General features: G+C 38.6%; 1 protein-coding gene across 4 annotated transcripts in view; it reads right to left on the bottom strand.

The window, feature by feature from the left end:
* Positions 1-1,755: 1,755 nt before the first annotated feature.
* Positions 1,756-22,256, bottom strand: part of LOC135221120 (uncharacterized) — an 84,000-nt gene continuing 63,499 nt past the window's right edge. For 3 of the 4 annotated variants that reach the window (XM_064258937.1, XM_064258940.1, XM_064258939.1), the window contains 2 exons: positions 16,339-16,377; positions 1,756-3,986 (listed from right to left, as the gene is read on the bottom strand). In XM_064258937.1, the coding sequence (XP_064115007.1) occupies positions 3,857-3,986; positions 16,339-16,377 (169 nt within the window). In that variant the 3' untranslated portion in view covers positions 1,756-3,856. The remainder of the gene's footprint in view (positions 3,987-16,338; positions 16,378-22,256) is intronic. The other variant, XM_064258938.1, reaches the window with a different exon arrangement.

Here is a 22,256-nt window from a genome sequence, read left to right as displayed (position 1 = left end):
ACTTATTCCTGAAAAAAGTAATGGATCTACCTTTTACAGAAAAAGGTTCTAAGACAGGAAAAAAACAAAAGCTGTCTGAAAAGAGAATGAACTTTCCACATGAGCTCAGTGGAATAGTGTCAACTCGGACATATGGTCAGTATACAGATTTTACTTTTTCTGTACGTACAGGCAGTCCCCGGTTATCGGCAGACTTGGTTAATGGTGATCCGGTTTTTTGGTGCTAAAAATTGGCAATTTATGGGGTCATAAAGGGCCAAAGTTCAGTTATGGTGCCAATGATAAGAGTTATGTTCTAAAGGGTCCACAATAATACAAAGCGTTAAGAGTCCATGTATAATTTTCAAGACTTTACAAAAAGCTTTCGAACCCTTCCCTGGGTTCATCTTCAATATAAAAAAAAAAAAAAAAAAAAAAAATTAAAAAAAAAAAAAAAAAAAAAAAAATTGGGGGGGGGGGGGGGGGGGGACTGAAGATGAACCCAGGGAAGGGTTCGAAAGCTTTTAGTAAAGTCTTAAAAATTATACACGGACTCTTAACACTTTGTATTATTGTGGACCCTTTAGAACATTATATATACTTTTGCGATAGAGAGTTTTTCCCTTATAAGAGTTAGGGTGCCACAACATACCTAACAGGTGCCATTGACCAAAACTCAGTGCCGTAAGCGCCATAAATTGCAGAGTTTTGGTTGATGACGGTTCTTGTTTATCAGCAGCCTGCCGAGAACTGAACCCCTGCCTATAACCGCGGACTGCCTGTATCGAGTCACTGTATAACCAATACAGGTAGTCCCCAGGTTACGACAGGGTTCCGTTGTAACCCGAAAATCATTGTCAGCTGGAACATCGTTAAAAATCCTAATAAAACCTTACTTTTAATTCTTTGGGTGCATTGAAAACTATGTAAACTGCATTCTTATTGCATTTTTCATCAAAAAAACCTTCAAACATTGATTATTTTGCATTTTTGGTGTCATATTTCATCTGCCAGATGAGCGTTGTAGGCATCGTAACCCTGGAAATAATGTCTGATGACTATAATTGAGAAGCGCCTTAACCTCGGAACGTCGTAACCCGGGGACTGCCTGTATATTTCCACTGTTGATGATCACAGTTGTTATCAAGTCAGTTTTGGGTAACCACTCATTCAACCTTGATAAACAGTGCCTATAAAAATATAGGTTCACACACTCACAGGATTGTGTGCGAAAGTTCCCTCTCCTCCAATGGCTTCAATTTCAAAGAGTATGTGCTCCATAAAAGGAAATACGTATATGGATGGTAGTACTTAACAGTGACACAAACAAAATCTAGCAGCAAGGAAGAGAGTTCCAATGAATAGTTCTGTTTGTCCTGGGAAGCTGCTTCTTCCATGTTGGCAAAAAATTTCCCCAAATGAAAGCATTTGTTATTTCACACCTAGAATACTGCAAGTTATTTTGTACATTGAATTGGGCTGTAAGCTGTGTCCCAAATTCAGGTGCTGAATAAGATATTCCTTAAATCAGATTGCACTTAATCAGGATAGTATACTAACTGTTATTTACTACAGGCCTACATGTACATGATACTGTGATAATACAATCAAGAATTTCACATCCCCTCTTTTTACTTCAAGATATATTAATGTTACTTCCATTTTTTTCGGGTGAACAAAGAGAGAAATGCAGTCAAATAATGTGATTTGTCAAAAGTGTTGACGTTTGTTGCTGTACCTGATCCGTGGAGTTATGTGCATAAACAAAACAATTAAAGTGATTACTTCTGTAATGAAATGTACAAAATTAAATAGAAACATTGGGAACAATACTTAAAAGCAAGTTGACAAATAAATATCTAAAAATACATACTATTGTAAATACCAACTTCACATGACTCTCCCTCTTCTCCAGTGCTTTGTAAAAACCAGAACTGTTCTAAAATCATAAGGAATGTCAATGACACAAATACTACCATAAAATTGAAAGAACTGAGAATGATCTAATTTGTCACAAAGGTAACAGGTGTAGTACCATCAACTGAAAAAAGAAACATTTACAACAGGTGTAGTACCATCAACTAAGTGTAAAACATACAATAATGATAGTAATTTACAAACTCGTACTCTCTCGACACGACAATGACATTGGAAATGATATACACAAGAGTATTTATATACAAGAGAACCTCACAGGGTGCCAGAATACACGTGGCAGAAAAAGACTTTACAGTTACCAAGGCTTGAGGAACTATATCTTACTTATTTTATAAACCTTGATTTTTCTTTATCCAGTGCATTAATTCTGTCTAGTTCTCACAAACAGGGAATACAGGACTGTAACGGATCTTCTGCTACTTTTGTATGACACTAGTATCTGAAATATTTGGGGCTAATGGTTTTTTTATCTTTCAATTGACAGATATTCAAATCATATGCAAATGCAACGCATATGGGATTATATTGCTTTGGGGGGTAGGAGAAGGGTCTACTGCAACACCCTTTTTTAGGATTAAAAGTAATTTTATTTGGTGCATTGTATTAAATATATAATACTATTTACTAAGCAGAGTATAAGTAATTCTGACTTCCCAAATGCATTACCAATGCAGCATTTGTGTATATTTCTTAAGTAACAACAGTTATTCACAAATCAGGCAAATGGCATGAATTAAATTTGTATAATAAATTATTTTTTACAGCTCCTGACAATATACAAAAATTACTGAAATAAATATAAGCACCTGTGTGAATTACATGTGAATAATATTAGCCTTTATAGTGTTTGATAACTGCTTGTGGTAGCTTTAGTGGCACAAGAGCTGGAGGCTTTAAAATTCATAGTGAGTAATATTTATAATACATTATACTGTGATTAATCTGTTTAGGTATAGTACAGGTATTAAGTATGATGACACCACAGAGAGTTGGAGTTTTACACTATGCGGAGGCTGTCCAGATATTGAAGTGGTCTGTTTTATTTACATCGGAAACATGACACCTTACTGAAACACTGGCTAAAGAAAAGGTGAACAATATATACTACACAACTACAATAACATTCACACATATACATTTCTCATCCAGCAAATAGGACAACCGATCATGAAAAATAAATGTCATATGTAACCTACTATACATACTATTTGAACACATTCATATTCTGTTGACTCATGAATTCACACATCGTCATTTATTAATATCATACAACCTGCATAGGTAGCAAGTTTTGCCATTGGTATAATTAATCTATAATTAAACAGCTATAAAGACATGAGCTTCAATGCTTCCGGATAACAAACTAGTCAAACCTTGAAGATCTGTATGCACCAAAACAATACTATTAAATGCAATACGGAATGGTTACCACTAGATTCTCTTTGTTGAGGTAAAGTCAGAGGCATCATGCAGATATTGTGCTAAGATTTTCCATCTTACATCAAAGAGGCAAAGATAACGTAGTACATGCTTCACTGAAACCTGAAATGATCTTACCTAATCCTCATACCCAATCTGACCAAGCAAATATTTCAAGCCCTACGCATTACATACACCAGACTTCCAAAATACTGTACTACAGTCTGATAATGCAAAACACATCTGAAGCGTTGCCTTGCTTTTCATGCTGAAGCAGTGTGTGTAAGTTCTTACATAAAACAGCATAAAACTGCGATCAACTATACAGAATCGACGAGATTTCAAAGTTTTAATGCAATAAACTCAAAAGATGAAGATTCACTTGTGAGTTTGCTAAAATCATCGGCTTGCTTTTCATCTGCTGCCCCTTTACGGCTTCACAAAAATAACACTTTAATAATAATGCACGTTAAAAGGAAAGGTCATCACAGTGAGTTATATTTTAAGTTTCATTATCTAGCTAATCCTTTAAAGCAGTATATAACCTATTGGCTTGGCGCTGAATATCTGGGTCTTCGTGACTGCGAATCAAAACCTGCGTCTGAGCAACTAAACGGTCTCGGATGCTGACACCGAAGAGTCGTGCGTACCTATGGACAAGAGGAGAAACAACGCCTTATCAGATGATTCAAATCCCACATAATTAGACATCTGTTCAGTTCAATAAACGTCACTTCCTTAACACTTAAACATCCAAAAAATTCTGAACCAATAACAAGGTGTTAACATATGCAAAAACAAGCATTCCATTTATAAAACTGTGACTGAAAAATGAAAAAAAAAGTCCCATACTGGGAAGAGAAATAAGTAAAGAAAGATAGGAATCGCAAACATATTTACATGGAAGAACTAAAAACCTTACCAATGAAAAATCTAAGAACTAATAAAATATATAAATCAGTTTTATATATACATACTCTACATGCATAGTTTTATAACATTTTCATTTAATACTGTATATTCAACAAAATGAAACAATTCACATCACATCAAAACCATCTTTTGTTTGCTCATAAGTATAGACAATCACTAACTCCTGTCCAAATTAACTTGCAATGCAGTAATGTTTCTCCCAAACAAAATATTTCAGTATAAATAACATAATATATTCTCTTCAATTATACTATTTTGCAATAAAGGATATCATAAATTTTAATACAGTTACGGTGAATTTGTTCTGGAACCGCAAAATAACTTTCAACAACTCAGTCAGTTACCTAGGAGTAAGGAAGTCATAAGGATCACAAGGGATTGTGCCAGAGGTGAGAGAAACAGGGATGAAACCATCAGCCAGGTATCTAAACTAGATGAGAACATGTTGGCATCTACAGAGCAACAGTATCTGTATACATTATTATTTAACTTACATGCCATTTGCTTTTATGTATCATTGCTGCTTTGCTGGACTGCACCCTTAAGACTTCTCACGGTACATTAATGTACATAACAATAATTGGTACAGTACAGTAATAGCATTTGTACACCAGTGCTCATTTGCAGCCAATGGCTATCACTCTGGTGATCATCCAAACACTTTCGTTAGGCTAATCTTAGACTTCTCTTCTTCCTTAGACCAAGAATCCATGCACACTAATAAAAATATCCTTAGGTTTCTTCCTTTTTGGTCATCCATTGCTGGAATAACTATAAGTACAGTAGATATGGACATGTTGCTTTGCTTCTGTAATGTTAGGCTGTTAAGGAAGTACATACTGCAGCTTTTTACTAAATCACCTCCTGCCCTATGCTTTGAGAGGCCTTACTCTTCTCTATTTTGTAACATTCCTAAGTTCTGAATTATATTAAGTATTCAAGTGGCTTCAAGATAAGCACTGCTGATTAAAATCATAATCATTGATTGAAATACCATGGCCGAGCCAACATGGAGGCACAAGGAAGAACAAAACCATTGCCAAGAATAAAAAGGCAACCGTAACTGACATGAAGACTCTAGAATGATCATGGAGCCATATGTAAAAGATCCATGATCAAAAATGGTGCATGATTCATCTTCCACAGATCCTGTGAAATATACTGTTTCCTCAGCCAGAAATGAAAAGCTCCTGATGAGCCAATAGAAGCAGGGCACAATGATTTTCCTTTAAATGGCAATCAATCTGCCAAGGACTTAATTCATTCACCACATTCAATCAGCAGTTCTCCATATGTCATGTCCTGATTCTGCTCCTGTGACTACCTGGGGATGGCTGTCAAGAAGGTTTCCTCTAGTTTTATGACCATGAAGAGACCTCTCTGGTGTGACGTTTAAAGATCTGCCCTGTTGCCAATTTTACAAAACAACAACTTTACACTTGTGTGACAGACGTTTGAACGTGTGTGACAGACATTTTAACGTCTTTGAGACAAACCCTGAGGCTATAATTATAAGATTGTAAGGGTGGTTTTTCATTTCCAGGTATTGAATCTCCTTCCTATGCCACCCTGCCCTCTCTCTCTCCCTCTCTTCTAAATCTTAGTTCTTTAAAATTCTAACATATGTCCATCTTAACTATTTTGTCAGTATGTACTTGTAGATGTACATTTATCATTACAAAATTAGATACTTAAAAGTAGTTATTTAATGCTGCAGAAATATGAGATATTCAAGCAATATTCAGTCATTGTTTCCAATCAATTACTATTTTGTCAAAGAAGGAGAGAGAGAGAGTTACGAGGAGTTACAAGGATTAGGATGTCTCAAAGACTTATTAGTCCATCCGAAGAGACATCTTGTGCTCGCTTATCTCTAGGAGCAGGTTTTAAAATTCATTCACAGTATTCTAATGATTATGTCTAGCTTTCTTTTGAACTCTTCCACACTGCTGTTGTTTAATCCATATGTCACATATCTTGTATGCGAAGAAATTCCCACAATGGGATGTGTTGTATCACTTCAGTTCTAGTTTTTCTATCCATTATTTCTTGTCTGGTTTTCACTTAATATGAAGAGGTTACTGTCTACTTTTATTATGTCTTTCAGTATTTTGAATGTTTCTATGTATTAGTTGTCGTTGCAATCGTCTTGTTTCTAAGTCATACATGTTCAGGCTCCCTAGTTGTCTTTGGTAACCTGTTTGCCTGATGGATGGAATTAACTTTATGGTCTTGTTTGTACCTCTTCTAGTCTATTTATGTCTTTTCTTAGTGTTGGTGACTAAAACTGTACTGCATATTCAAGATGTGGTCTAACTATTGAAGCGTACAGCTGCAGCACTGTTTCCTTGTTTCTGCATTTGAACTGCCTCTATATGTATCCAACTAATTTCTGCGCCTTCTTTTCAGTTTTCATGCTTTGTTTCGTGGATTTTATGTCCTTGGTAATAATGACTCTAAGGTCCTCTTCTTGTTCTACACTATTTGTCATTCCCAAGTAACATGTAGTTGGCATGAGGGTTGTTTGTTCCTATTTATAACACTTTACATTTATCCAGGTTAAAAGGCATCTTCCATCTTTTTGACCACTCTTCTATCTTTCTTGGATCATTTATTAAACTTTTCACTGTATCTGGGTCTGCTGCATTTACACCTAGTTTGGTGTCATCTGCAAATTTGGCTATCCTGCTAGTTAAGCCTACATGTCATTAATGTAAAATAAAAAAATAAGAACAGGCCAAGGACAGAACCATGAGGAACCCTGCTTGTCACATCTGCCCATTCTGATTCTTCACCATTTATTATGACTGTTTTCTATTAGTTAGCCAGTCTTCGATCCAGACTGCTATTTCATCTGCAACTTCTAAAGCTCTAGTTTTGTCATCAGTTTCTTGTGTGGAACTTTGTCAAAGGCCTTTTGGAAATTTAAGTACAGTATATCTATCGCTCTACTCCTGTCATAAATACCAAGCATGTTATGAAAAAACTCCAAGAGGCTTGATGGGCAGGATCTGTTTTGTCTGAAATCGTGTTGGCTGTTTAACAAGTGGTTTCTATCAATGTAATCCAGAATTTGATCTGCAGAGAGAGAGAGAGAGAGAGAGAGAGAGAGAGAGAGAGAGAGAGAGAGAGAGAGAGAGAGAGAGAGAGAGAGAGAGAGAGAGAGAGATCTGTTCGTATACGATTATTTTCTCACTCGTCTAACTTACTCTATGTTATGCTTTATTTCCTATTTCCTTGCTAACTAATTTATTCTTTACCTATGATATTAAGAAATCAAGATGTCTGTAGGAAGGGGAAATGTCTCCAAACAAGCCATGAACACCGAAAGTGCTTCCCTGCAGACAGACTTAAGATACTCGTCTGTGGATTTAAACGCACATGGAGCTGTTTGAAATATTGACAACAGCAACAAAATGAGATGCTATGTTGACAGAAAATATGATACCATTTCTTGTTATAGCATAAAAAACTTTATCAATTGTGAACATATGTAACTGACTTAGAATTCTGCATAATGAAAAAAATATTTGATATCTGTAATGGGAAAAATAGTTTTATCTCTCCATTGTTATAGACTTGGCAGATATGCGGAAATTAAACACACATGGAGAGGAGTGTAACAGCCCCACCGGAGACCTCATTTCATTACGGTTTGGCCATAATTGATCAATGATCTTTGTTTCGGTTTAACGTGTTACCATCGACCAGGAATCTCAAACCACTAGTGGTAACCATTCTTTAGTCTGCATTAACTATATTGATCTCTAAAACACCTCCTGTAACCTTTTTCCTCTTCCCAGTGCCTATGAGAGGGGGAAAAATTATGGGTTGAAGGCTGGCAATTGAAAACTACCTCATAAATGTTTAAGTACATAGGGTCTGGGGACATCAGTTGTCTAAAACGAAAGGTTGATGTCAAGAATTTTGTTTAAGGTCACGAGTTAGGATTTTATATGAAGAAAAAAAAATCTGGTCATATATACATAAACAAACCACTGCCTTAGACAGATAGCCTTGCACTTTAATTTGAAACATACGTACATAATCCTAAAAAAAATTGAGTGGTCCTGTCAGTCTAGTTAGTGAGGGATCCCCTTAGTGAAGGTATGATCCCCATGACTTTCACACACTCCATTTTGTATTAAGCTTTGCTCAGGTGTCTGTGCCATATTGTAGGGGATGGAGAGGCAAGAGTTTGCATGTATATAGACAAGGGGTTTTTCAAATTTACACCTGATCATATCAAATAAAACATTATCGTACAGTGCAAAATAACTACTTGCATGAAAGAGATTAAATCTGATATTATCTATCTAACTGGAAGGAAACCCTAAGTAATTAGTTATGAGGTCACCCAACTTAGTTGAACCGAAAGACACTGACAAGAAAAAAAAAGATATTGTTCAAATCCTAATGGGGCTAGAGTACAGTACGTATTTCAACTGTGAATGTGACAATATTCAGTGGATTAAACCAGCGAGATAAGTAAAACTGGAAGATAAGTATGTAAGAGTCAAGAGAACATATATAGAAGTGCCATTTTTGCCAGAGACATTCTTGTACAGTAGTAGTACGTAGAAGGTTTCGTATCTCTAGCTTACCAAATGTTAGGCTTGCTTCACAGATGTATTGCGGCAAAAGAATGCCGACATAACCAGAAAATAAATTTCATGGGCTATTTTTATCTCATGAAGGAACATCCCTTTTCTATGTTTTTCTAAGCCAGAAGGCTATATGTAATATTCTCAGAGGATAATGAATCACTGACGACATGACAAATGAAGTGGCAGCCAAGAGCAGAGGAACTGGAAGGGAAGGATTCCTTATTTTTTTCCATAAAGTTTTAACTGCAAACAAGAGCAACTAATACTTGCAAAATCCCGTCCTGTTTGATGTGTCTGGAGATGGGTCTTGGCACTGAAGCAAGCACCGGAAAAGAAAACACACTTTTTACCTGCTTACAGTATGAGCTATCCAAGCTATATAAGTGCACTTCACAGGCATGATATTGGGGGCTGAAAACACTGAGGGAAAGGCTATTTTGTTACACAAATCATCAGCAGCTTATTGAAATCCCCTACACACATTGCGCCTTTCGCCCCACCTAGCATAAATCTTGCCCTTCTATCCAACCCTTTCTAGGTCTTTCTCTCCTCCTTCCCACTAATACTTTTCAATGACCAATCATCCTCCATTCTTTCCAAATACCAAAACTATTCAAAATCACAGTACAGTATACTCTGATCCATCATTCCCAAATGCTAACCTTTTTCAAACATGACAGAGCACAAAAATTAGAACATTCAGACATCATATTAATACCAAAGATTTCTATATCTTTGGCAAGGGTTCAAATGACTATCAACTGGCCATCATCAAATCCCTATTTATCAAACAGTCCTGTAGTAGAGTAATATGACTATAAACTGGCCATTGCCAAATCCCTATTTATCAAACAGTCCAGTAGTAGAGCAATATGAACTGATTACTGCAAACTTCCAGATTAAGGTTAGCCAACTAAGTAATGCTCTTAGAACAGCATGGTTTGTTTTGGTACTTGTGTTGACTTTGCAATAATCTATATATTTTTCATGATATTAACTGGGTCTGGGATTTAATCAAACAGTAAGTTATCCTGTCAAATTTATAATAAACAAATCCATCTCTCTTTCAATATGAACACTTGAACTTTGGACATTAATTATGCTAATGCTGACATTCCCTGATATCACTATAACCAGAAAAGTTTACTAACTGAAAAATTAAATTTAAAACTATTCTTTCTAGCAGTAGTATCCCTGATTTCACCAACTTTTGTCAGGAGTATTTTGGCTAATATACCTTTTAAGGAAGTTCTTTCCCAGAGGATATTTACTATCTTCTTTATAAGTCTGCCTGGGATGCTGCCGTGACGTCATATCTGCCATCCTGTTCGCTGCATCTCCCTTCAATGTTGTTGGAGCTTTCTCTTGCTGATCCGTCTGAGGCTTTATGCCAGGCGGTTCTTAAGAGATTGGACTCTGTTTTGGTAGATGAGTTGGGAGGACTGGAAGCAAGCGTGCTGCATCACCCCTGCCTCCTGCGAAGAGATTGTGTAAGGAGCCAGTGCTGTCTTCCTCTCCTTCTCCCCCACCTCTGCTGCGTCGGTGTATCAAGCGTTAGAAGGCTGAGGACTGTTCCCTTAATTTGCCTGCGAGTGAGGAGCAACACGCCCGTGTTCCTGAGAGTGTTGGTGTTTCGTAGACTGTCAGTATATCTTCTCATGTGCGATCTGCAGTGACTGCTTCGCCCCTCTGCATCGAGTCACGAGCGTGTTGCAACCTCCCCCGTCCGTGCACATGCTGCAGGCGCTCCCACTTCTTCTTCTCCAGGGCCTATCCGTCGCCGTAAGGATCTCAAGGCACCTGTCAAGAGGTCGAAGCTTGTGAGCGCGGAGTTGGTGCAGTATGAGTGTTTGCCTGCCCCTCTTCCTGGTTCTTCCAAGAGTTCGACTCCGAGGGATTCTCATTCGTTCTCGAGTGTTCGAGATTCCTCCCCAGCTCACGTTCATACGTCTGCCATGTCTGTGCCCGTTCACGGCCATGTTAAGGAGTAATCTGTTGGCGAGGGCGTAGTGGTGTTTCTGGTGTTGTGGTTGGTTCATCCCGAGAGTCGGCGCTTGGGTCCAGCCCGCACAGGTTAGTTGGTGTTTTGGGCTGTTTGGCTGCTGGTTCTTCCGTTATTTTGAACAAAAAAGTGGTTTTAGATGGACTGCACACCCTTCTCGTCGTCAGTCTCCGTTGCCAAAGCAGGCGGAGGGAGAGACACAAGTTTTGTCTTCCTTTTTCAGAAGTCGTCGATCTCTCTTGTGGTTTCAACAATTTGGAGAGTAGGACTCAGACTCGGTTGTCTTACACTCCTTCCTGCTTGGAAGCCTTGCTGGGAGCTACACAGGATCCCAAGTTTTCGTTTCAACTTCCCTCGTCAGGGCATGTCCAGTCGGTCTTGCATAAGGTTAACACCTCTTATTTCAGATCGGGACGGTTTGCTTTGCACTAGGGGCTTTCCCAAGCTGCAACCCCAGCCTCTCCTGAGGCATAAGTACTATGCTACGAACTCTGCCTTTTTGATGTCGTTTCATCTTAACCCGGACGTCATTCGTCTGAAGCCGGCCGGGATGGACTTTGGAATGGCAGCCTCCATACGGCAGACAGTTTCTTGGCTGGACTTCTGGTCTATGGTCATTGCCAAGATAGCTTCTGACAGGTCTCGAGAAGGGTTGGTGACTGTGTCCTCTCTTGCCAGTTTGTTGCAGTCCGGAGGCAAGACGTTTTCATATATGGATCACCTTAATTTGTGGACTAACCTTCTGATTAGAAGAGACGCAGCTTTATCCAGGATGGAAAGATCAGTTGACCCTGAATCCTTGCTGGCGTCGAGGAATGGGGATCTGTTGGAGTCTCAATTTTTGTTCCCTCAGACTGAGCTGGAGGATGCATAGACCAGCGCCGGGCTGACACCAAGAACTTGGTGCACCAGGCTGTGTCTAAGTCAGAGTCTCGTCCTCTGAGGCGTCCAGCTCCTCCTCCTTTCCCTGCCCAGCAGCAATCAGGAAGATCGTCGCCTGGAGGTAAAGGGGGTGGCCGTCGGTAGGTTGACGCCTCTCTCTCTCTCCTGTGACACAGGTGGGGGGTGCTTGGCGGGCCATTGGGCCAAGTGGCTGAGTTGTGGGGCGTGAAGTGGGTGGCAGATGTCCTTCTGGTGGGGTACCTACTGCCATTCGACTTCCCTCCTCCTCTCTCGGACAAGCCGCAGCTCAAAGGGCATATCCTCCAGATTCTCAGAAGTTCTTGGCTCTTCAGGAGAAGTGCAGAAGATGCTGGATGAGGATGCGATAGAAGAAGTGGTGTGTCCATCTTCGGGGTTTTACAGTCACATCTTCTTGGTACCCAAGGAGTCGGGAGGTTGGAGACCTGTGATTGACTTATCCACCTTGAACCACTTCATCAGGAACACGGTTCAAGATGGAGACTCGCGTTCAGTGTTGGCAGGTGTGAGGGAAAGCGACTTCATGCTATAGATGACTTGAGGGACGCATACTTCCAGATCCCTATTCATCCGAGGCCCAAGGAATTCCTTTGCTTCTCTTTCGGGGACAAGGCCTTCGAGTTCAAAGTCCTGTGCTTCGGGCTGACAACAGCCCTTCAAGTGTTCACAAGGGTCTTCTCTCTCTTATCAAGTTGGGCCTATGCTCAGGGGATCTGTTTGCTTAGGTACCTTGACAATTGGTTGGTCTTGGCAGGTTCCAGGGAAAAGCTGCTGCAGGACAGATTTCATCTGCTTCGGTTTTGTCTGGAACTGGGCATTGTGTATAACCATGATGAGTCAAACCTTGTACCCAGTCAAGGATTTTCTACCTGGGCATGGTCATTGATGCGGTGGTTGCAAGTTTTCCCGTCAGATCAGAGGTTAGAGAAGTTAAGAGTGGTGGCACGCGACTTCCTCTCGGAACCACATCAGTCAGCTCATCAGTGGCAGGTTCTTCTAGGAGTTTTGTCTTCCCTTGAGAAGCTGGTCCCTCATGGGCATCTTCATCTTCAGTCTCTACAATGGAGACTGGGGGCATTCTGGTCTGCGGTGGGGACACACCCTGTTACAGGTTCCTCTGTCTCTGGAAGCAAGAAAAGACCTTCGTTGGTGGTTGGACGACCGAAATCTTTTGAAGGGTGTCCTGCATTCTCTACCACCGGACTTCCTTCAGTGTTCAGACGCCTCCCTCACAGGTTGGTGGTCGTCTATGTGAACAAGCAGGAAGGTCTGGTTTCACATCCACTTCATGCCTTGACTGTCTAGGTTCACCAGTGGGCGGTTAGCTATTCAGTAGAGCTCTCAGCCAGGTATATCCCAGGCAAACGGAATGTGGTTGCAGATAAACTCAGTCGTTGGGATCAGATCCTAGGCACAGAGTGGTCCCTTCAACTGGTGGCAGACGAGCTCTTCCAGGTTTGGGGGAGACCCATGCTGGACCTTTTTGCAACTCAATTCAACAGGAAACTGAAAGGGCATGGCACCTTAGACCAGGCTGCTGCAGACTTTTTGTTAGCACAGGACATACAAAGAAAGAGGTGTTGAAGAATACTATCTCTTTTTGGATACGGGAAGCCATCAGAGAGGCATACTTGACTTTTGATGATTCCACCACCACGTCTGCGCAGGCTAGAGTGCATGACGTTAGGGGTATTGGTCCCTCTCTGGCTTTCAAAAAGAACTTGGCTGTACATAGAGTGCCGAGCGCTGGTACTTGGTTACGCCAGTCCACGTTCACCTCTTTCTATCTTAAGGATGTTGCCCAAAGATCTACGGACACATTTTCCCTGGGTCCTGTGGTAGCTGCCCAACAGGTTGTGTAACTCATAGTTGCCCTTAACAGAGCACTTTTGTATCTTACCTAAAGATGATCGTGTGGATGACAGAATGAGAGAGTTGGCTGGTCTCTTTCTGTCTCTTGTACCTATCCTTCTCCCTTTGGGCGGGTTAAGGAATAGACATGTCATTCGCTGGACTGGTCTGATACAAGTGAGTGAGGTAGTCATACTGATAGTGTGGTCGCTTGGTATACAAATATCCAACCCTCTATTCAGTAGCATATGCTCCACTCCTTGGCAAGGGGGGAGTTCGGAGTGATAGCAAACCCTGGTGTGTTGGTATGTTATTGGACAGTCAACGTTTCTCTTTGTTTCCCTATACAATGATTCTCCCATATATCATTGTACGTCACTCAGTGTTTGGGTAGTTAGATTTCAGTTTATCTAGCTTCTCACAAACTTCAGTCCCTCTCCAGAAGCTATTTCTTCTGGAGCTGGACTGGTGGGTAGGCCCCCAGCCAGTTGAGGATGTCTTGTACCTCCCTCCAAGTATGAGTCTATCCTGTTGTTAAGACCGAAGGTTCGTTCGCATATGAACAAAAGACAAATTTTCTATGACAATTTGTATTTTTCATAGCTACAAACCTGAGGTCTTAACATTACATATACTGCCCACCTCTAGCTGCCCCTCTGTCTGCTAAGACATCCTGAGTTGGGAAAGACTGATGCGGTGGCGTAGGTGCATGGTCCTTGACCACTCTTTACCCGATATATGCACGCGTTGCCAGATCTCACAAGATTCCTTGCTTGCATCTGTGATTTAACCGGATCCAGCTAGACGCTAGAAATTATCCTATTGTTAAGACTGAAGGTTTGTAGCTATAAAAAATACAAATTGTCTTAGAAAATTTGTTATTTCAAGGCCGGTAACTTGGACTGGTTAATGTAATTATTAGCTGTCTTGTATCTCAAAATCTGGCAATTCAAACCTTTAGCATCACTAGAGAACAGTTTGGGATCTTTGCAGACATTTGTAAATTTTGTGGCTGTTGCTATCAAATGATTACTGAAATTTTGATAAAATTTACCATTTTACATTCATTTTCAAGTGTTTTTACATTTCACTGTGCCAATAGTATAGTTTATAAATAAAATTTTTCCGACACACCCCAGCAAAAACAAAAGAGTTTAATAAAGAATTTTTGACATATATAAATGTGATCTTGCAAAGCAGATCCAGGTATACGTACTCATAACGGAGTAAACCGGTAATGTCAGTCATTATCTGTTAAATATGATCACATTCTCTGAAGAAAAAAGGAATGGAATAGAAAGTTTAGGCCAAAGGCAAAGTGCTGGGACCTACATGGTCATGCAGCAGTGAACGAGACACTGAGAGTAAACAGGTTTTAAAAGCGGTTGCAGTGAAATAATTGTTAGGAAGAAGGAAGAAAGACTATGAACAGAGGTACAGTAGAAGGAATGAAAAGGGGACCTGCTAGGGGCTTATGGGATGCTGCAAAGAACATGAAGTAATGCCTACAGTTCACCATGTGAGGTGCATTAAAGACACTAACCCTGCTGTGTGGTGAAGAAAAAAAAAAAGGGAAGAGTAAAATAATACTTAAAAAAAAGGAACATTTGCCAAAAGGAATAAATATATTACAAGTGAGAAATCATGTATATTATGCTAATAAAAAAACAATTTAACACTTAAATGACATATGCAAAAATAATGACCATGTAACAATTTAAATACACAAACAAATTAACACATACATTTCATTTAATGCAAATAACCAATACTAATAGAAATTCCTTGATAGAAAAAATTTCACATAAACTGACACTAATAACTTCCATATAAACTAAGAATACTTGAAAAATTCACATAAAATGGGAAAAACAGAGATTAAAGATAAAAAATTATATAAGATTCATAGGCAAATCAAACATGCTACCATACATAATTTGATAGCTAAGCATCATAGTATTCTGGAAAGTGATGATGTTAGGGGCTTTCCCTACTTGACAATACCTCATTAACTTTACACCACCACTCAGTTTAATATAAGTGCCATCCTCTACTTCATCTCAGCTTCTGACCAGAAATAGGGGTGTTAATAAGAGCAATAGGTTTGTAACTAATTCCAGTGCCTTTTGAGAAAGATTGTCAATTTTGAAAGTGTCAAAAATAGTTGCAGTTGCTCATCATTAACACTGTTCAGACAGATAAAACCAGGCTTATGTAAGTGGAAGAATAAGTTGCAGTCATAATTTTCTTACATTATTTGTATCGTGGCTATGAAACTGGCAACAGAAAGGTCTAAGAAATGACTGACTTCACTAAACAGTTTCACTACTTCATAAAATTGTTCTTGCTAAAATAGTACAGTGCCATCATGCACATATTTGTAAATAACTGAAATGCTGATGGAATTTAATTCATCAAAGACAAACTGTTAGGTATTCTACTATATTAAGTCATTACAAAAGGCTAATGCTGAATCTGAAACTATCTTTAAATACAAAGTGTATCAGGCTCAAAATGTCTTGAATCACAAAAAAGATATTTGGCAACATACCTACAGAGCACATTGATGATGATATGAATCTCTAAAACAGGGAACAGTTACTTCAAATTCCACAACCAATGTCAACTCTGACGACACACATACACAACGATAACACACAAACAAGGTAAACACACACGGCAACTCACCTTCCTCCTTGCAAGCGTGTGGGAGAAGCTTCATCGTGTCTGCAACATACAGGCATGCATGAGCATTGCGATGTAAATGCTTACAGTGCATATTACGTATTCACAGTGAAGAAAGAGTTGGCGGAGAATGACATGACTAAAAACACACACAGACACACTAGCTTCCTACAAGTTATAACATGTCTAATAGAGGGACATTATCACAAAACACTAGCGTTATTTCTTGTGTATTCAAAGATACTTCCAAATCATGTATTAGCAGTCTTAATTTTTGCATTATGCAATAGCAATAGTTATAGTGAGAGGAAAATAACCTTAGGTAAAAAATCAATTCTGAGTACTTTTTGCAATTGATCACCTTTGAGAGACATTGAAGATTAAAGAGGCTAAAGATTCCTATTAACTAAGCTTGCAAACATATTCAAGAGGCCAAATGGTCACTGTTTTCAAGTACTGTTGAAAGTGAGATAAAATAGTTTAAATATGCAAAAAAAATTACCTGAAAAGATAAACAAATTAAAATAGGCATAAAAATTTGATATCCCCAAAAATGAGACCAAACCTTTACATGAGTTTACTACCAAATTCATTCAAAGAAAAGTTACCACTCACTCACCAAGCTATATTTGAAATTTAAAGGATCAAGACCAGGTTGTAGTAAACGCCATTTTAAAACTGAGTACCTGATATAAAAAGATTACATACATATGTTTTATAAGAAGTCTGGTTCATATGATGCTACTCTTCATTAATACGTCAAAATCTGTCACAAAAATTATAATATTCATGGCTTCTACTTTTGAAGACCTTAATTTATTTCAATCTTTACTGTATGAGTATGACAAAAATGATAAGCTGCACTAGAAACCTTGAAAGAGGTAACATTTGCATATGCTTTCTTGACTAATCATATTCTTGAAGAGTAACCCACAAAATGGTTTAAAATCATGTAGTATAACTGATTTGCCATCTATGACAGCACAGTGAGATTCTCATAAAGGTATTAGTTGTAGTATATACTTTCTCCGACGCCTTTTAGGAGGAATGATTTACCATCAATGTCCTTCAGACATACCCCACAAAAGGAAGCTTTAAAAGTGAGAAACTAATTTTCTGCCTAAGAATATGAAGTGTAATGAGATACACACTTAGAAATCTAAAATATTCAATAAAAGAAAAGTGTGTTTCAAAAATACAAACCGTTTGATCTTTTCAAAGCATCGAAAGTTAGGCAGGGTACTCACCTGTAGCATAGCAAAGCGTTGGTTAAAATGAACAATTAGAGGACGGGTGGGACCATCTAAGATATGCAAAGCCCTTCTTTGCCTCTTTTGTCTAAAACTCATTTTTACTCTGTCTGTAAAGGTGTTACAATAAAAAGGCAAGGAAGAAGCACTGAAAGATCTGCGTCTGCATATTTTTTCTCTCAGATAGTCCTTGAAGGTCCTCATCCCATGTTTGAAAGTGAGTCTTGGCTTTGTAATGTGGATCTGTCACTCCAGTTACAACTTATATCCTGAGCAACTTATTTCTTCTATGCAAGTTCCCATTCAATATGCTGTTGAGTCTGTATAGAGCAGCACATACAGCACCTGTATCACTTCTTGGAATTCTTGTCTCAAGGTACTATTATGATTCTTGTCTATCCTTTACTGTTTGTCTTCATGCGCAGCTGACCAATTCTTGGGTAACTGGAAACTGGTTAAAAACAATCAAAGATTGTAAAGCAAGGAAACTGATCTGTGGCATCTGGCAACTCATACATATACGAGGTGGAAGCTGGTCACTGACCAGGCATAGAACCCAGTGAGGCATCAGTTTTTCTTTGACTGCCTTGGAGAGCAGTCGCTTGATCTCTCCTTCCCAAGCCGGCTGCTTTGTTTGCCTGTGATTTCTTTGTATCAGTGTGTTTGTGTGTGCCTTGTTGATTATCATGGAGTCCTCCAATTCTTCTAGGCCCCATCAATGCATGTGCCTGGACATTCCTGGATTTCCGTGCTCCAACAGGCAACTGGAGACCAGTGATAGCCCTTTCCACACCGAATCATTTTGTAAGGAAGACAAGGTTCAGGATGGAGATGCCCCAGACAGTTTTGGAAGCAATTAGAGAAAATAACTTCTTGCTATCAATGGACTTAAATGCTTAGTTTTATATTCTAGTCCACCCTTCGTCCAGGAAGTCCCATTGCTTCAGCCTGGGAGAGCAAGTCTTCCAGTTCAAGGTCCTTTGCTTCGTATTGACTACGGCCCCTCAGGTGTTCACAAGGGTCTTTGCCCTAGTTTCAACCAGGGAGAAACTACTTCAAGACAAGGATCGTCTTCTTCGGCTTTGTCAGGAGCTAGGCACAGTAGTGAACCTGGAGAAGTCCAATCTGGTTCCCAGCCAGAGAGCTCTCTATCTGGGTATGGCTACACATACAGCAGGGTTGATGGTTTTTCCGTCGGACCAGAGGTTGGGGAAGTTCAGGTCGGTGGCACGTTCATTCCTGTCACAGACCGAACAACTAGCTCACCAGCGGCAGGTCCTTCTGGGGATTTTGTCTTCTCTGGATAAGCTGGTCCCTCATCACATTTTCAGTTCGCTGTCATAATTATAAGTCTTAAATTCTGGTGAGATGGTGATCTGTAATACTGTACATACTACTTTTTGCATTATACTATGTGGCATGGAGGAACATTATGTCACTCAGATCACTTCCTTGTGTTTCAGTATATATGTATGCTATTCAAACACACATGAAGAGTGCAGTCTGTTGTGAGTTTTTAAGAATACAAGCACTTGTCCTCAAATACCATAGTTATACATTGTTTTTAAAATGCAGCACCATATCTCCAGGTAGTACCATAAGCCTTTTGGATGTCAAAATATGTCAACATATATGTCAATTGTTGCTTGTTTTTACTCACATATTTTTTTAATAAGATTTCCTTGATGACATAGGTCAAGCCTATGTCTAGTTTTCTGTGGGCAGTCCCTGGCTGTCGGCGGACTCGGTTAATGGGAATCCGGTTCAATCTGGTTTCATGGTGCTTGTCTAACAGAGGAGCCATTAACCGGTTATCGGCAGTTATCAGCACCAAAAATCGCTGAGTTTCTGTTGATGGCAGTTTTCATTTATCGGCACCCAGCCTAGAACAGTACCCCAACCAATAACCGGGGACTACCTGTACAGTGGTCCCCCCTTATTCGCGGCGGATGCATACCAGACCCCCCCCATGAATAGTTAGAACCCGCGAATAGTTGAAACCCCTATAAAAACACTGAAAACAGCCTATTTTGTTAGTTAAAACTCAAGAAAAACCCATTAAAAATGTTTATACGTACTTGGTTTTTTTTAATAGTTTTATCACAAAAAGTGCATTTTATGATGAAATTGATTAAAAAAACCAAGAATTTGTGGATATTTCTCAAAGAAAAATACCGCGAATATGCGAATTTTACGCAAATAATGCAGGGAAACGTTTCCAATAGAAAAATGCGAATGTGTGAGTCCGTGAATCCGGAGAACGCAAATACAGGGGGTCAACTGTAGTTGTAGTGGGTTTTAACTTAAATTTACCAAATTTTCAATCACTTCACACAGATACGTGTTAAACCTACTGGTATACTGTAAAGTATAACTGACTACTACTAGAACCTTTCTAAGGTTTTGGTATTGGAATGACGATGGCATGTTATCATCAATTTTTTGGAAACAGTCTCTTTGTTTAATGTTGCTTATAGATTGACATAAATAGCTTTTGGCTACTGGGGCTAGATGATTAATTCAGAATGGGTGTCATTGTGGCTTGAAGTTGAACTGTTTGCAGAAAAATAGGGTTAATTCTCATTCTCCAACTGCGAAACATTTATTATATGGTTATTTTACAATTGATCATTTCAGATTCTGTGTTTTGTTCAAGTTCACAAAAATATGTATCAAGCTTCTGCTCACTTCTAACATGCTGCTGTGTCTTCAAAGTTTATGCTCTGCAAACATTGTCCATTGTATGTTATAGTATGCCTCTGTGGTCCCATGTTTGATCCATTAATTTTTCAAGATGTTTGCAAAATTTCTTTCATTGGTATGTGGGGAGATATGTTAAAGAGATATAAAGATACCATAAAATTATCTTTCATCTTATTACTTCCCTCCTCAATTTACCTGAAAAATGACTGAATAATGAGCTTAATATTTTGTTACCGATTATTAAGCATTAATTTTACGTATTTTGTCATCTTCATAAGACAATTTTTTACATAATTATCAAGGCTTCTTTTCAGTCAGTCCACATGATGATGATGCGAAGTTTTTGAAGACTCGGTTCTGATATTTCTTCAGATCGCCATGGACTTATTTTTACTGCTGGTTTGTAAGGATTCTGTTATCCACCAGGAATTAAATTTGTGGTCTATCTGGATATTTTCCAATATTTAAATATATCACAGTGAAATCTGTCTGATATGGAATTTTTTTCCAGTCTGCTTTACTGTATTTATGTTCAAGTTGTCTTGAAATTAGGAACAAACACTAATGTTATAAGTATGTAATTTATGAGTCAATGAGCACAGAATTCAATTAAATAAAAGGTCATCTTATCTTTAGTGCCTTGAACGGAAAATGCTCAAAGAGACAATGTCTCCAAAGTAAACGTGACAATAATTATAGAAAATTAGTCAAATACTTTAATGACTCACTCTGATCGAATGGGTAGTTCATCTGTGTTACGCACAGATAACACATTTTCTGAATTTTCATTGATCACGGCATTCGTGAGAGTAAATCAGCTTCTATTTCTTGTGCTGAAACATAAGTGCTTTTTCCTGTAGCCTGATTAATAGACAAAATATAAAACACTTTACATAAATATCAAAGAAACAGTCCTAAATACATATTGAAAAGCTGGATCACACCAAATCGTAATTGGAATCTATTCATTCTAATATCATAACATTAAGCAACATATTGTAACAGCAAGAGATTTTAAATGCAAATTAGAAAGTTCTGAACACTTAAACTAGAGATAGTACTTCACTTGGCGAGTTTATCTGTTGATCCATCTATGTCATAAAATTTAAGGTCATCAAAAGCCAAATTTATAAGATTTATAAATAACTGTTTCACGTAACAATCAACAGTAAAAGATGATTTCATAAAATTATGAATCAAATTTAAATAGCCAGAAGCATCTAGGATGCTACTAAGCTTGGAAGCTTCTGATGCAAAAAATGTATCGTCACGTCACGAAAGCAACTTATTACGATCCTGCGATACAAGGGACAGTCTCTGACACATGGTAAGCTTTATGCCTAATCACTCATTGAAATAGTTACCAGTTTGTTTTTGGAATTATTGAAGCATCAAATGCATGAACCAGATTTTTCTGAATATGCACTCTAAGCAAAGCTACAGGCTGATATATATGTCCCACTTCAGGTCATATAGAACTTACCGTTTAAGAATAGGTGTCTAAAACTAAGCAGCAATATCCTATAAAGCCCCAATGTTTCCGTGCATGCTTTCAAACCTATATCATCTTCCAATCAAAAATCGAAATGATTAAAACACAAAATAGGGAAAACAGATCACAAACATTTACAGATAAATCTTGTTATGGTATTGAAAGCTATGCTGTGACCATGTGCAATTTACTGCACAAAGTACTTGCATCAATACTCCTCCTTGGAAGGAAACTTCAGCCATTCACTGATATCACCACATGCACCTCAAATACACAGCAGTTCCTAGCTCTTATTTATAATTAACCTCTTCAAGCTGCAAATAAACTTTTATTAGAAGAGTATATTTCTTATCAGCAATATAACGAGATTAAATTGAACACGCTCTGAGTTGATATAAAAGATCTACACAGTGCAAAAAGGGAATAAAATGTAACATTTCCACAATTCAAGTCTTTTCAACAGATACTAGCAATAA

This window comes from Macrobrachium nipponense, chromosome 2 (assembly GCF_015104395.2).
Source record: "Macrobrachium nipponense isolate FS-2020 chromosome 2, ASM1510439v2, whole genome shotgun sequence".
Taxonomy (NCBI): Eukaryota; Metazoa; Arthropoda; class Malacostraca; order Decapoda; family Palaemonidae; genus Macrobrachium; species Macrobrachium nipponense.
The sequence above is the reverse complement of the archived record's forward strand: the minus strand, read 5'-3'. Positions and strand labels throughout refer to the sequence as shown.